Raw genomic sequence first — 16668 nt, 5'->3', positions numbered from 1 at the left:
AAACCAAAAACCTTAAAATGTCCAAATTTCCCCAAGATGAATACCATAGGGGGAAATATATATATTTTGAAGGGGCCGCTAAAAACAAAAATGTGCTCCAGTTGAGGATTTGCAGCGGGCCCAGCCAGCAGATGAATTACATATAAATAACACTATAGCAAATACAGATGGTGAACATAGTAATCAAGGCCCTCAGATCTCATAATCTTCCAATCACAGAGATGGCCCAACATTCATTAACCGAGAGGAATTTAAAAAAAAAAGCCTTTCAACTTCAGGGACCAGAAATGGAAGCCATCCCTGGTGTCTGAATCTGTAGATTAAAACTAAATCTACATTAGAATTTAACAATCTCATGTAAATGAATGTGGACCTTTTTCTCTCAAGCGCATGTTCTCATCACTGGGCCACACTTGACACACGGACATTTAGTTATTATGTATGGCTACTTACCAGTGGTGTTTCAAAGTAAGGTGCTGGGTTTGGAGACCATGTCTGAGGCACAAGGTTATAGAGTGAATACTGTTGATGAGGACTATATACAGGCTGCATAAAGAGTGGAGAATGAAACTGTGCTTGTGTCTGAACGGGCTGACTGTACACATTCGAGTCCACCGTTCGATATCCATTCTTCGCAAAGAACGTGTTGATGGCTTTTATCCTTGCCTGGAGGATGGAAAAACAAGCAGCAGTGTTGAGACTGGCTCCCTCACACCCAACCTGTGAGGCTCTGTTCACATCTTCACTGTTCCTTTCCACTGATCTGCTCCATCGCAGGAGCAGAACAATGAAAAGATGGCAGTGGCAGATCTGTTCCTTGACCAACAGTGCCCGATGGACCTCACTGCCTATAACCGCGCTGTGTTGCGTTTCCGTCATAATTTCCAAAATTTAACTGGGAAAACAAAACATAGGGCTGCATTCTGCATGATTTTGTCCAGTATCACTTTCTGATCACACAGATGTGAACACCCCTTCGGTTAAGGAAAAAATTTCAGAATCTGATTAATGAGAAGAATGGAATAGTGGCCCTGTAGTCAGATAGCTAGCCCCTTCTCTGCAGTCAGCCTAACTTTAGAACCGTAATACTAAGCCACGGCTGACATTCTGTGCGCTACTGGGACTGTCAGGCAGTATGTAATTAACAAGACTGCCTGAGACTGTGCTGGTCTTCAATCAAAGCACATTGGCCATTGAAATTAAAAAGCAAAAAAAAAAAAAATATGGAAAGAAATTAATAAAGTTTGCAGTGGAAAAGTTAATAAAAAAGTGTGTGTATAATTTATAAAAATCATATATTAACCAGTAAAAGGAAAACATGATCTTACCATTATTGGCTTGTCCTGAAATGTTTTAACTTCTTCCCTTAAATATTTAAAAGCCTGTGGGTGTGAGAATAGTGTTGTGTAGTGAGTATACACAAGACAACAAGCTACCAGAAATGGTGTTGTAGTATTTTAGAATATTAAATTAACGTTTGCAATATGGACTATAAATTGCTGTATTTTACAAGCATTATTTACGGAGCTACATGCTCAGGATATGTCAATATATCGGCAGGAGTCCGACCCCCAGGACCTCGTCCATCAGCAGTTTGAAGAGAACGCAGTGCTCATGCTGCATTCTCTTCACCGTTTCCCTGCTCGCCATCGATGTCGCAGTGGTAAGCAGGTCGAATTACAGTTCCTCCGTCCCATTCACGTCAATGGGAAGGAGCAGTTCCACTCAGTTTGTTCCTTCCCATTGAATTAAATGGGACCGAGGAGATGTAATTACACCTGCTCATCGCTGCGATGTCAAGCAGGTAAACAGTGAAGAGAATGCAGCGCTCTCTTTCAGGTTTCAAACAGCTGATCTGCAGGGGGGGGGGTGTTGGAAGTTGATAGGACATCAATATAAGAAACCGGCCAACCCTTTTAACACTGTTGACAAAAATAAAATAAAAACCACACCTATGTCCATCAAGTTCAACCAAGAAATAGGTGGGGATGCACTATTTCTTTTGAAAGATGTTTCTACTAAGCTTTCTCATCTACCCAGGTAGTATTCTGTTTAGATAGAACTCATTGACCCATTAAATTGGCATATCTTATGTCACTCTCTGTAACGGAGATATGTATTTTTGCAGACCGAGCACTGCATAAATTTGTGGCATTTTGGAAAACCAACGCCCAACATTAGCAGGTGCGGAAAAATTTGTGACATTTTCAGGTATTCCTCTTAAACTATTAAGGCCAGTTTCATCAGATTATTACAGGAGCACTTTCCTAAGTGTGCCGGCCCGACCATGGCTCTACTGACCCAAACTAAGCATCATAGATTTAGTTGAGCCTCCGTCAGATCAGAACTCTCCGTCACAGACACATTAGTGTACTTGGAATGCGGCATGTAAAACAGGCCTTAAACTGCAAAGAAACCTTAGAAACTATGCTTCCTTTCCTTGTCACCTTGCAAATCTGGTTAATGACAAAAAATGCAGTCCTTGCAGTAATTTGTCTTACTTGCACCATCTGCAACTTATTTTGTTTGCAGATGTTTAATCACACCCTGGCATAAGTTGCTTCGTAAATGTGGGCCATGTTTTCCTACAGAAAGCGGACAACCGCTTTTAGCATGTCACCCCCTGAGGCCTCAGATCCAACTCTAGTCAAGAATTTTGCAGTGGGAAGCTGCAGCTAACAGGGCTCACGACAGGGCTCGTCTTCATGAGACAATCCATAGACGCACCCATATGCTGTACACTTGGAACCTATGGAAATATCCCAAAATAGAACCACACCCCATCTCACCTGTTGTGCATCAGTGTCAGACTGGAATGTAACATACCAGTTATTGTTGTGAGCAAACTCACAACTTATCACTTTTGGACAATTTTCATTATCGAATAGTGCTTTAACCTCCTGTAAGATACCAAAGTGATAGTTAGATGTTAAATATCCAATCATGGGAGGATTAAAAAGTAGTAATATAATCATGTCTGCCAAAGGATGTTGCAGAAATATCTTTCCCCATCCGTATAAATGGGGTTTTCAGAAAACCAGAAACAACCCCAGTCAGATATTACTGCGTGGCTGCATGGGCCATAGCAGGCTTAGGCCATTAAGAGCGCACTGTTCTGTCAGTCTGCATTGTTCATGGCTGGTACCCTTACACACAATGAAACCTTTTCTCCCTCGCTCTGTCTTATGTGCGATACACCCACCGACTCCACCTAATAGCACCAAATGCCGTACTCCGCAGTTCCATAGAAGTAAATGGTGCTCAATATGCATGCACACCACCGCACACTCCATTCTCCTAGGGCAGTGATGGCGAACCTTTTACAGGCCGAGTGGCTAAACTATAACCCAAAACCCACATATAAATCGCAAATTGCCAACACGGCAATTTCCCTGAATACTACAGTCATATATAGTATATCTTCCATATCATTTAGCTATAATAGCCTGCCTACATTCACCACCACTGTCCTAGGGTATTCTAGAGTCTTCTATTTTTGTGGGAGAAGGGCTTCCATCATTAGGACACCTGGCGATCAGGCACAGATAGGAGATAAGTAGTGCTAGTAGGAAAACCCCTGGGGGGGGGGGGGGGGGGGGGGAACGGAACAAATGCTGGCAGCTACCTCAACTCAGGATTGCCTACATAACCAACAAAATGCACTTTAGGAACTAGCGCTGCAATCTCCAAATTTTAGTCCGGGACTACATGGAGAAAACTGGATAAACCATCAAACATTATGCTCCTAGATTTAAAGGGATTCCGTCAGCCAGATTTTCAATACAGAGCTGTTCATATCAGTCTCCTTTATTTAAATAAAAATATACAAATTTTATCCCCACTTGTCATTTCATTTTTTATAACAAAAAAAAAAAAAAAACGCTTTTATTTATATGATAATTATCTTCATAAGGTGCCCAAAGGGCTGTCCCTCTGGCTGTTGGCGCCCTGCCACGCCCCTTATCTTGGAGCCCAGTGCTGCCCTGCTGTTAATTATTCACTCCTGTTTTTGGCAGTGCGCCGTAACCTCGTGCATGCGCCAATGTTACCGTCAGGGCCCACGCGGTGTTTTGGCAGCAGCCTCATCTAGGGAAATCGTGCATGCGCCAGCTTTCTGCGCAGAAAGCTGGCGCATGCGCGATTCACCTGGATTAAAAAAAAAAAAAAAAGCAGAGCGGGGCGTAGCTGGTCTCCAACGGCCAGAGGAACAAGCCCCTTGGGGACCTTATGAAGGTAATTGGCATACATAAGAGCGATTTTTACCAAAAATAAAATGACAGGTGGGGGCATTTTTATTTAGATAAAGGAGACATATGATGAAATGAACAGCTCTGTATCGAAAATATGACTGACAGAATCCCTTTAAAAAACAAAATGGCAGTCATCCTTGGGGTGTTGGAATTTTTGCAAAAGGTCTAGTCTAACCATGGTCAGGATTTTGTGATTTTCAGGAGCTATGCAGCAATGAATTCCCCTCAATGTTGGCAAAAGTCAGACCTTGTACAGTAAGGTGCGCAGAACCCCCCCAAATACTACTAGACACTGAACAAGGAGGGGTGCCGAGATGGATTTGGTGTGGTAAAAGATACCCTAGCACAGGGCACGACAAATCCCAGGCGCCAGGTCGCCATGCTGATCAGGAATTTTGTACTGGCGCCTGGCTATTTGCCCTCACATTGGGCACTCTCGGCACTCCGCTGCCTTTACGTGGACTTCTCGGACAGTCTGGCAGGGAAAGTTACATGGACCCGCCGTGCCCGATCACTGTACGCTGCCCGCGGTACATGTGCGCACGGTTCTGTACGCTGCCCGCAGTACATGTATACTTCAGGCATACTAACAAGGGGTGCGGTGCTTTTTAAAAAAAAGGAAATAATTTTTGGGGTGATCATGCCAATAAGTAATAACGTACTAAAATGCAAACATCTTTCTTTGGGACTTCAGAAAATGAAAATCAGTTCAGATCATCAATGCAGCAAGAAAGTTTAGGTGATTTGTTAATGATCAACATGAAAGGACCATCTGTGAAGGAGTTTGATCCTGCAAAGGCTGTTGACTATTGGTACTTTAATTCTAAAATACAAGGCATGTTCATGGCCACAAAAAGCAAACGGAAAAAAAAAAAAAAGGATCTATTTCATAAAAATATTCTGGTGTCATTATAATATGTTCATTATCTTGTTAATGCCCATGTTGTTTGGTTCTAGACTTCTTTATATGTTAAATTTAAGAGGTGTTATTTTCAGCGACAAAAATAATGCTTTATAAAAGGTTAAAAAAAAAAATTAAAAAAAAGACTGCTCCTAACTTTTTTAGCTAGCTCCTAGATTCCAAGGAATTTTGTCAAGCCCTGCCCTAGCAGGAATTTGTACCATGACAAGCTGGCAGGGTTATTTGTGTAAAGTAGATAATTCACATCTGGATGGCAGAGACACTAAATATTAAGTAACCACATCAGCATTACTTCAGCAGATTCTGAGGCACTGTACCTCCACAGGAGTCGTTTCTGGGATTTCACGTAGAATTATTATACATCGCTTATGGTTTGGTCGCACTTTTTCTCCTTTTTCATCAACCTGTACCACAGGAGTAGCTAGGACAAAAATAGAAACGGTTATATAAGCAGCATTACTGCCAACCTACAGCAAAATGTTACGTAGCAATAAAATGATAGAGTGCCACCAGCTAAACGTAGATGCCAACCAAAGATCACAAGCAGCACAAGAGCCGAAGTCCAAGCATTCCATGACCACAACCCTAAGCACAGAGATGTGCTGAGATTAAGGCTACTTTCAACACTTGCGTTCCGGGTTCCGCTTGAAGGCTCTCCCAAGCGGCCACGAATGCATCCGTCCAGCCCTAATGCATTCTGAGTGGATGCGGATCCGCTCAGAATGCCTCAGTCTGGCTCCGCTTGGCCTCCGTTCCGCTCAGCAGGCGGACACCCGAACGCAGCTTGCAGCGTTCGGGTGTCCGCCTGGCCGTGCGGAGCCAAATGGATCCGCCCAGACTTACAATGTAAGTCAATGGGGACGGATCCGTTTGAAGTTGACAATATGGTGCAATTTCAAACGGATCCGTCCCCCATTGACTTTCAATGCAAAGTCTGGACGGATCCGTCTGACTAACTTTCACACTTAGATTTTTTTCTGAAATATAATGCAGACCGATCCGTTCTGAACGGATACCATCGTTTGCATTATAGGAGCGGATCAGTCTGAGCAGACACCAGACGGATCCGCTCCTAACGCAAGTGTGAAAGTAGCCTAACAAAGGAAAAGCAAAGGTATCCAAACACAAGGTGTCACTACTTACAGCGCAGAACTTCCACAATCAGGTCCATATCAGTGGTCAGCTTCTTTATTCCTTCCATGTTTGCTATTGTCCATATAGGTACAAACTGATCACTATCCATTTGTGACATCAAATATAAGTCTTTAGATAGGTTCTCTCTGCAGCAGAAAATATAAAATGTACCAACATTTAGAACATAAAATAAACAATTTCTTGCACCTTCCACTAACGTAGCTAAACGTTTAACTTTTTTGTAAAATGTCCAATACTTTTTGTAATGTACTTTAATGCATTTTTTAATAGAGATATCCCCCCCCCTCCCCAAAGAGCACCTTTCCCTTTGCGCTTAAAATCCACTTTTCTCCACACCACTGACTTGTCAGCGATGTACGGACTATGCACTTTATAAATGGGGCACACAGAACAGGCAGGAGTGCATATTGCTGCTCCTGCCGGTGCCCCCCGGAGGCTTACAAAATGCTGGCATAGCACATTGGTACCCTGTAACCACATATTATGCCAGGATTAGCTGAGCGGAGCAGGCTCCTGCCTGCTTTGCTAAGCCAAGAGCAACCATGCAGGACTCTTAGCGAAGCAGGAACAGGCAGGAGCCTTCTCTGCTCAGCTAATCCTGGCATAGTACATGGTTACAGGGTATCCATGTGCTATGCCAGCATTTAGTAAGCCTCCAGGGGGGCAGAAGCAGCAATGTGCGCTCCTGCCCATACTCCACTAAAGAGTCAGTGGTGTACAGAAGAGTGGATTTTAGGCTCACTTTAGGAGGGGATCTCAATTAAAAACGCATTAAAGTACATTTCAAAAAGTATTATTAGGTCATTAGGAGAATTTTACCAAAGACAAAAGTTTAGTTACTCTTTAATAGGTTAATACAAAACATTACTCAGCCTAGTTCTACTTACCTTGAAAAGCAAAATTCTAATTGTTTCTTAAGACATTCTTTCAGATCTTCGGCAGAAACAGCCTGTGGAACAGTTGAAGTGCTTTCACCTTCATGAAGAAAAGTTAAAAAGTCAATTTTTTAAAAACCGTACTGCGCTACAAGCTATGTGCAGATTTCATTACAGACACCCCACAGCGTGTGCAGGAGATTTAAAATCTCATCCATTTCGCTGCCACTATAAAAACTATGGAGGACATCAATGTTTTTATGCCACTATGTGGCATTAAGTTGCAAATTACAGCGCAAGCTATATTTGCGCCATTTTAGAGGGTTTTGTGGAAGGGGGCAGGGCTTAGCATAGACCGCCAGTTTTACTATAACTTACACCAGAAACTCAAGTCTGCTCCTGTGAATTCTGTGCATGCAACTCAACTGTGAAAAATCTGCCTTATTATTATATTTTGTAGTTAAATTAGTGCCACTAGTAACACTTATCCCCTATACGCAGGATGGGGAACAAGTGTTTGATTGTTGGCAGTCCGACTGCCGCCCCCCCGTGATCATGAGGATTTGTAAGTGCTGTTGAACTGGACAATGAGAATGACTCCTCCATTCCATTCACATCTATGGGACAGCACTTGCAGCAGGTCCACAGAAGTGAATAGAGAGGACCGCCACTCCGTTCTCAAAGGGCATTTCAGTAGCACTTACGTACAACTATTTTTGTGATCCCTGAAGGCCTTCGTTGTCGGATCCTGATCAAAACACTTAAGCCACTTTCCCGCGAGCGAGTTTCCTGCGCGGGTGCAATGAACGCATAGCACCCGCACGGAATCCTGACCCATTTTTTTCAATGGGTCTGTGTACATGAGCGTTTTCTTCATGCATCAGTTCTGCGTTGTGTGAAAAACGCAGCATGTTCTATATTGTGTGTTTTTCACACAGCCCTGGCCCCATAGAAGTGAATGGGGGTTCAGTGAAAAACGCATTGCATTCGCACTTGCTTGCGGATGCAATAAGTTTTTCACTGATGGTTGCTAAGAGATGTGGTTTGTAAACCTTCAGTTTTTTATCGCGTGCCAAAAAAAGCATTGCACCCGCGTGGAAAAAACTGAACGCAATTGCAGACAAAACTGACTGAACTTGCTTGCAAAATGGTGCGAGTTTCACTGAACTCATCCTGAACCAATTCGTCACGCTCGTGTGAAAGAGCCCTTAGGGTGCAGACACATTCATTATTTTTTTATGCAGTTTTCAATGCCAAAACCAGGAGTAGGTAAAAAAAAAAAAAAAAAAAAGTTCTGTATTTAATACTTCCCCTCCTTTTATGACCCACGCCTGATTTTGGCTTCAAAAACTGCATCAAAAAGTCTTAATGTGTGACAGCGCTCTTATTCCCCATCAAGTAGATAGGGGATAAGTGTTATAAGTGGCACAACGTCTTTAATTAAGCAAAGTACATACATTTGGTATTGCCTAATCTTACTAAATGCCGTAATAAGTCATTTTTACTGTACACAGCAGAAACAAACTTGTAAGAATGGCGCATTCCTGTTTTTTATACATCCACCCCATTAATTTCTCTAGATTCCCAATATATTGTATGGAATATTAAATGGTGCCATTAAAAAGTACAGCTTGTCCTACACAAAAAAAAAAAAGAAGGATTACGTGAATAAAGAAAAAAAAAAAAAAGTTATGGCTCTTGGATAACAGTAAAAACAAACACGAAATAAAAAATAAATAAAAAATGGCTGCAGCAAGGTTAATGAGATGGTTAGGGGGATAAAATGGTTAACTATTTATATTAGGGGTGCACCGAAATGAAAATTCTGGTCCGAAACCGAAACCGAAAATTCAGGATGCCCTTGACCGAAAACCGAAACCGCCTTTTTGCCCAAATACTTTTAAAATACTTTTTTTTTAATGATTTTATTAATAATTCTTTTTCATGAATGAAATTCATCTGTGGGTGGCGCTGTTATGGAGAGGGGGATCTGTGGGTGGCGCTGTTATGGAGAGGGGGATCTGTGGGTGGCGCTATGGAGAGGGGGATCTGTGGGTGGCGCTGTTATGGAGAGGGGGATCTGTGGGTGGCTCTGTTATGGAGAGGGGGATCTGTGGGTGGCGCTGTTATGGAGAGGGGGATCTGTGGGTGGCGCTGTTATGGAGAGGGGGATCTGTGGGTGGCGCTGTTATGGAGAGGGGGATCTGTGGGTGGCGCTGTTATGGAGAGGGGGATCTGTGGGTGGCGCTGTTATGGAGAGGGGGATCTGTGGGTGGCGCTGTTATGGAGAGGGGGATCTGTGGGTGGCATTGTTATGGAGAGGGGGATCTGTGGGTGGCGCTGTTATGGAGAGGGGGATCTGTGGGTGGCGCTGTTATGGAAAGGGGGATCTGTGGGTGGCGCTGTTATGGAGAGGGGGATCTGTGGGTGGCGCTGTTATGGAGAGGGGGATCTGTGCACTGTTATGGAGAGGGGGATCTGTGGGTGGCGCTGTTATGGAGAGGGGGATCTGTGGGTGGCGCTGTTATGGAGAGGGGGATCTGTGGGTGGCGCTGTTATGGAGAGGGGGATCTGTGCACTGTTATGGAGAGGGGGATCTGTGGGTGGCGCTGTTATGGAGAGGGGGATCTGTGGGTGGCTCTGTTATGGAGGGGGGGATATGTGCACTGTTATGGGCATAACAGTGCACAGATCCCTTTCCCCATAACAGTGCACAGATCCCTTTCCCCATAACAGTGCACAGATCCCTTTCCCCATAACAGTGCACAGATCCCTTTCCCCATAACAGTGCACAGATCCCCCCTCCCCATAGCAGTGCCATAGGCCGATCCCCCTACCCATAACAGCCCCGGCCCTGCTGCTCACAGCATCACTCACTGCATCTTTATTTTACCTTACAATCGTGAGGCTCCAGTAACTAACAACTCTGCAGGCAGAGCGGAGGGCGGCGTAACGTCACTTACTCACGTGACGCACCTGCTCCGCCCACTTTATGAATGAAGGAGGCGGAGCAGGCGCGTCACGTGAGTAAGTGACGTTACGCCGGCCTCCGCTCTGCCTGCAGAGTTGTTAGTTACTGGAGCCTCACGATTGTAAGGTAAAATTAAGATGCAGTGACAAAGTAAACCGCCCGCCCGGCGCCCGCCCGCAGATGGTGGGTGACAAATCCCACACCCCATATTTTCGGCCGATATGTAACAATATCGGCCGAAGTGGATTAGGTGCATTTTCGGCCGATATTTTCGGCTGCCGAAATTTCGGTGCACCCCTAATTTATATAAAGTTGGAGTACTCATTTCACAGCAACAGGCGAAAAGCAAAATAAGACAAGTTTTCTGGTGGAAGGAAGGATCTGGAGGTTCTCAGCATAACAGCAATGTTGCTTTTTATTTTTTTTAAATAAGGAAGTACATACATTTCACACTTTCAGAACTAACAAATCAAGGAAGAAAAAAATAAAAATCATCTATGACGGGCATGCTCAACCTGCGGCCCTGCAGCTGTTGTAAAACTACAACTCCCACAATTCCCTGCTTTAGGCTGATAGCTGTACGGGCATGCTGGGAGTTGTAGTTTTGCAACAGCTGGAGGGCTGCAGGTTGAGCATGCCTGATCCATGACATGCCCAATTCAGATGAGGGCTTATAAATTAGGACAAAAAGGAAAGCTCCATTTTGGCCCATATTAATTCTTGATGTAATGGGGAGATTGTGGGTTTACCTGAAACCTCGAACATTTGGTATCCAAGTTCGTCTTGAACTAATAGGTCCATTCCATTTGCTGCTGCTGCTTCCTCTAACTGAAGGCCATTCCTATTCGCTTCACAAGAGGGGGAATACATTACTTCTAGGGGTTGACAAGTTTCACTTAGACTTTCTAGATTGCCTGCGGGGGGAAAAAAAAATAAAAAAATTACAAAAGGTTTTATTAGAACATAAAGTTCCAAAGCTGGTATTTCTTTCAAACTACCAGAAAAAAAATAAAAATAGAATTGATTGGTGATGGATAGGTTGTGGTTCAAACGTCCCAAAGCTTTTTAGCGTTGGCTGACCATACCTGTTCTATACCTACGTCCCTCCTTAATTCTCCCCTTCTTGAAAAGTAGGTAAATTGTGCTAAAAGGGTGGCTAGTTTGAGCAGTCCGACAAAAAACAACGGAGAGCAGCCGCGCATGTGCGGTGCACCCACTGGCACTCTGCAGGCCCGTACCCATCAAACATTGGGGCCATATCCTAGAGATATGCCCCCAATGTCCAAGGTGGGCATATCCCTTTTAAGAGGCTTGAATAGGTGATCCTCTGATTGCTTGTACCATAGACTGTAATAGAATACTATTACAGTCTATGGTATTTTCACTGTCTGCCTGTCTAGCCATGCAGCAGGCAATTTCTTATGGCAGGCCTGAGGTCCTTCACAAGACCCCAGACCTCCACAGAAATCAATCTGAGCTCCATGAATCCGCCACAGGGACTTCTATCGGAGATTGACTGTGGCTTCTGAGGAGTTAATTGTCCAGGATCAGAGTCATCTTCGATCCCAGTCATCGCGGCCAGGTGACAGCTGTATTACACAGCCGGCACCCACCACGAATGGTGCAGGCTCAGCTTGTGAGCTCACTTCTTACATTTACAGCACACGACGTACAATTGCGTTGCAGTGGGCATCTGAGTAAGTCTGGATGAACACAAACCATGATGACCAACCTTCTGTGTGTAGTTCTGCTGTGGCCACTGCTTCATCCCAAGACTCATCTGTGCCATTGACTGTCTCAGAAACTTCAGTGTTTCCTTGAGGGATTTCCTGCCATACTTTTGCATTAGGATTTAAACCAGCTCCTTTGGACGCCACCTAATTAGAATAAGCCAATACGTTTATACAAATACATCAGATTTGCAGTTATAATACAAAAGAAGCTAGTTCGTAGTTCAACACACTTCAACTAAATTTAGAGAGGACCTGTCACCATGAAATGCAATCTGCAGGCAGCATGATAGAGCAGGAAAAGCTGAGCAGACGGATATATAGTTTTTAATGTGACTAATCCTCTAAATTTACCATTTCTAAATAACAGTACAGTGGAACTTAATCTATCAACCACAATTGCTTCCAAATGACAATGAATGGTTATGGACACCTATGTGGCATTATTTTGCTGAAATGCATGAATGCTTGGCTAAAAATAATTCCTTACAGACTTTGAAACAACTTTGCACCATTTGTCTTCTGCAGCCTGCGCGCATTCTCATATATTGCAGGCTGCTCAGTCCAGTTCAGTGTAAAATCCAGCAGACAAGCTCTCAGATTGATCCCGATGAAGGTGCTGGAAACAAGTTTCCTTATGCACCTTGGATTACAGTAGATTTTCATCATGTTCCAATAAAGGATTGATATATCTTTGAACTTGGTGCTGGGCTGACACCAGACCATTTGAACCTCCCAGATAGCCCAGTCTGTAGCTGAAATACATGCATTTCATAAAAATAAAAGAAAAGCCCTTACAAGATTTTCCCCATCTTTTAAAAGTATGGTATATCGCTAGGGCCTATCACCTTATGACCGGTGGAGTCTGACCCCCGAGCACTGCATACCCTTACCCTAGAAAGTACTCCCTGCACAGCGGTGTTGCTTGCCATCTGGCCTTGCAGGGAACTACAGCCGGCCCCATAACTTGAATAAGGGAAACACTGCAGATGGCCAGGGTGTCATGCACAAGACAGGAAACCCCCTTCAATGTTTTTCAGGTCACCACCATGTCAGTAACACAAGATCGCAGAACAATGCGATACACTTAGAGTAACAAATTAGCTGACGTTTGGAAAGCAGAGGATATCCTGGATTATCTCTGTCCACTGAAGTAACCTGATCTCCAAGTATTACTGATACACTGGAAAATACAATAAACCGAGTCTGGTCCTGCAGTACACACATTCAGAGTACCTTTACAACAGTGCCTATAGAACATTGCAAAACTGAAGAACTTCCTACGGTTCTAGATGACTGAAGGAGGCATAGCAAGGTAGTGGAGACACCCCCCCCATTTTATAAAAAAAAAAAAAATATCATCTTAGAAGTGAATGAAGCGGTCACGTGTCACATGGCTGAAGAGGATGAACTGCCAGGCACAAACCGACCAAGTTCAGCAGTAGAAAGGAAAGGCGGCGGCACTCACCACTGTAGAAAAAACGTACTCCCTTTTTTCCTCCATGAGTAAAATAGTAGGGTTGGAGCATACATGCAGTTATCACAGCGGGTGTAGCAGCGACAGCCTTTTCGCGCTGGACTAGCGCTTTATCTGGCCACTGACCAATTATGTATTGTACTGATACTTTTTACTGGCCGAGCACCACCATTACCGTTTCTATTTTGACACGGTGTGACAGACATTGTGCGGATGAAGACACGTGGCAGTGCCACTCAGCTCTGTACTCTCACTGATACAAACCCACCAAGACCAACTTGTAAAGCGATAAAAGGTTCTTTCATTGCAAGGAGAAAACGCGTTTCTGAGATAAAGTCTCCTTCATCAGGTTTAGGCCTCATGCACACGACCGTAGTTCTGGTCCGCTTCCGAATTGCAGTTTTTGCGGCTCGGGTGTGGACCCATTAACTTCAATAGGGCTACAAAAGATGTGGACAGCACTCAGTGCTGTCCACATCCGTTACTCCGTTCGATGGCCCCGCAAAAAAAATTAAATAATATAACATGTCCTATTCTTTATCATTTTGTTAAACATACATGAAAATTTATGGCTAAAAAATTCTAAGGCTACTTTCACACTCACGTTTGGTGCGGATCAGTCATGGATCTGCACAGACGGATCAGTTCAGATAATACAACCGTCTGCATCTGCTCAGAACGGATAATCTTTAACATAGCCAAGACGGATCCGTCTTGAACACCATTGAAAGTCAATGGAGGACGGATCCAATTTCTATTGTGCCAGATTGCGTCAGTGAAAACGGATCCGTCCCAATTGACTTACATTGCGTGTCAGGACGGATCCGTTTTGGTGTCCGCCTCCAAAGTGGAATGGAGACTGAACTGATGCATTCTGAGCGGATCCTTTTCCATTCAGAATGCATTAGGGCAAAACTGATCCGTTTTGGACCGTTTGTGAGAGCCCTGAACGGATCTGACAAACAGAAACCAAAACACCAGTGTGAAAGTAGCCTAAATTGGTGGACTTCATTTTACCCCTTCAAACACCTGAACACCAGGGGTTAAAGGAGTCAGACCCCCACAGATCTAATCTTGATGGCCTATCCTGAGGATAGATCAATATATTTGCACTGCACAACCACTTTAATAACGCAGGGATACAGAACTGCAGATTCCCATAAAGCATATTATGCTTCGTGCTCTTCTAAGTTCCCTTTACAACGGTGCCCCCGACCAGGTAGCTTTACAGCAGAAGTGCAACGGACCCCAACTACTTAAATAACCACTGTGGGGTCGGGCACAGCTGGGCAGGGGGAAAAAATGGTTGAGGGGACAAAAGGAGCTGCATGGGTGGGCCCAGTCATCAGACCGCCATGATCACACTGATGGCATATCCTAGCGCTACCAGTTTATCATATGGGAATATCCCCTTTTAAAGGGCTTCTGTCACCCCACTAAAGTCTTTTTTTTGGGCTAGTTAAATTACTTATATTGCGATATATGAAAATATAATGGTCTTACTGTGATTCAGCAGTTTCTTCTAAAAACGAAGTTTTATAATATGTAAATTAGGTCTCTACCAGCAAGTAGGGCGTCTACTTGCTGGTAGCAGCTGCAGAAAACCGCCCCCTCGTCGTGTTAATTGACAGGGCCAGCCGGGATCTCCGCCTCCATCCAGCCCTGTCGGCATTTCAAAATTTGCGCGCCTGTGTTCATTCGGCGCAGGCGCTCTGAGATGAGGAGGCTCGCCTCCTCAGCACTCCCTCAGTGCGCCTGCGCCGATGACTTCTATTTCGGTGATGTCATCGGCGCAGGCGCACTGAGGGAGTTCTGAGGAGGCGAGCCTCCTCATCTCAGAGCGCCTGCGCAGAATGAACACATGCACGCGATTTTTGAAATGCCGACAGGGCTGGCCAGAGGAGGAGATCCCGGCTGGCCCTGTCAATCAACACGACGAGGGGGCGGTTTTCTGCAGCTGCTACCAGCAAGTAAACGCCCTACTTGCTGGTAGAGACCAGATTTACATATTATAAAACTTCGTTTTTAGAAGAAACTGCTGAATCAAAGTAAGCCCATTATATTTTCATATATCGCAATATACGTAATTTAACTAGCCCAAAAAAAAAAAAAAAGAAAAACGACTTTAGTGGGGTGACAGAAGCCCTTTAAAGGAGAGTCCGTGAAAAGACTAAACCCTTTCCAAGCAGGCTACCAAAGCAATGGCTTAATAAAGGCATCCAAACAGATACCCTGCAATCTACTCTTACAGCGGTCATAAGAGGCCTCCAGCGCGGTGACGTCACGGTTTCCAGGTACATTAGCAGCATACACTCCCAAACACTGGCACATTGCTCCCATTGTGTGACAAGTAACAGGCACAAGGCAAACACTTCAGTAGTAATGACATGCGAACGGATGTGGACAAACAGGTTGGACCGAGGGAAACACAAGTAAGGGCACTATTACACAGGCGGATAGCACAGACGATTGTCGGCAGGGAAGCGTTGTTAGCAATGACCGCACAATAATCTGAATGTGGAATATAAACTTAAAGGGGTTATCCACAGCTTCCACCCCCAATGCCTGGGCCCCTCATATAGATTATAGATTATACGTACCCCGCTCCTCAGCACTCAGGTCCCTTCGGGCCGCTGCATCTACCTGTTGTGCGGATGAAAACGTGGGAATCAGCAAATAGCAGGCCCTGACAAGGAAAAGCCTCCCTAGTACCGCGGGTGACGCTAGGGAGGCTCGCTGTGCGGGGATCAGGAGCAATGCAGGTGCAGGGGAGTGGGGTAAGTATAATCTATATCAGGGGTCCGGGCATTGGTGGCTGGGGGGCATGTTTTAGACATTATCACCTACACAGCTCAAAGAGCAACCACACAGAGTAATTCTAATTAATTATTCTTTATTAGATATCCAACATGATGGATGGTATATCAGTTAAAAAACATATACAAAAGACAGTACATACTGGGAACAGATCGATGTTACAATAAATGTATAAAAACAGAGTACGCTCCAAACCAAAAAGGGACTAGTATCCCCCCGTATACAATGGCGCGGTATCAGCTAGGTGGGGCACATGTAGCAATAAAGGCATCCAGAGCATGCATACACCAACACTCCAAACATTTAATGGAGTGTAAGCCTGGATGCCGCCCACAACCAGCGGAGACCGCGAAGAGGTAAGGGAGGAACAAAACACTAGTAAAGTGCAAGTGCAATAAATACCTACTGACCCTGGTCTGAAACAGCCACCCATGTTTTAGACATTGGATAACCCCGTTCACAATCAACACA

At 44.4% G+C, this 16668-nt stretch overlaps 1 protein-coding gene across 2 annotated transcripts in view; it reads right to left on the bottom strand.

Moving 5' to 3' along the window:
* The window catches only part of LARP4 (La ribonucleoprotein 4), a 41555-nt gene that overhangs the window by 17162 nt on the left and 7725 nt on the right, over nt 1-16668 (bottom strand). Inside the window, exons 2-9 of one of the 2 annotated variants that reach the window (XM_040425897.1) lie at nt 11906-12050; nt 10923-11087; nt 7215-7302; nt 6316-6452; nt 5490-5593; nt 2790-2900; nt 1329-1382; nt 454-666 (exon numbers count right to left, since the gene is read on the bottom strand). In XM_040425897.1, coding sequence (XP_040281831.1) covers nt 454-666; nt 1329-1382; nt 2790-2900; nt 5490-5593; nt 6316-6452; nt 7215-7302; nt 10923-11087; nt 11906-12050 — 1017 coding nt within the window. The remainder of the gene's footprint in view (nt 1-453; nt 667-1328; nt 1383-2789; nt 2901-5489; nt 5594-6315; nt 6453-7214; nt 7303-10922; nt 11088-11905; nt 12051-16668) is intronic. The other variant, XM_040425898.1, reaches the window with a different exon arrangement.

The sequence above is a fragment of the Bufo bufo genome, chromosome 3, assembly GCF_905171765.1.
Source record: "Bufo bufo chromosome 3, aBufBuf1.1, whole genome shotgun sequence".
In the NCBI taxonomy this organism is placed as follows: Eukaryota; Metazoa; Chordata; class Amphibia; order Anura; family Bufonidae; genus Bufo; species Bufo bufo.
This window is presented reverse-complemented; position numbering and strand designations above follow the sequence as displayed.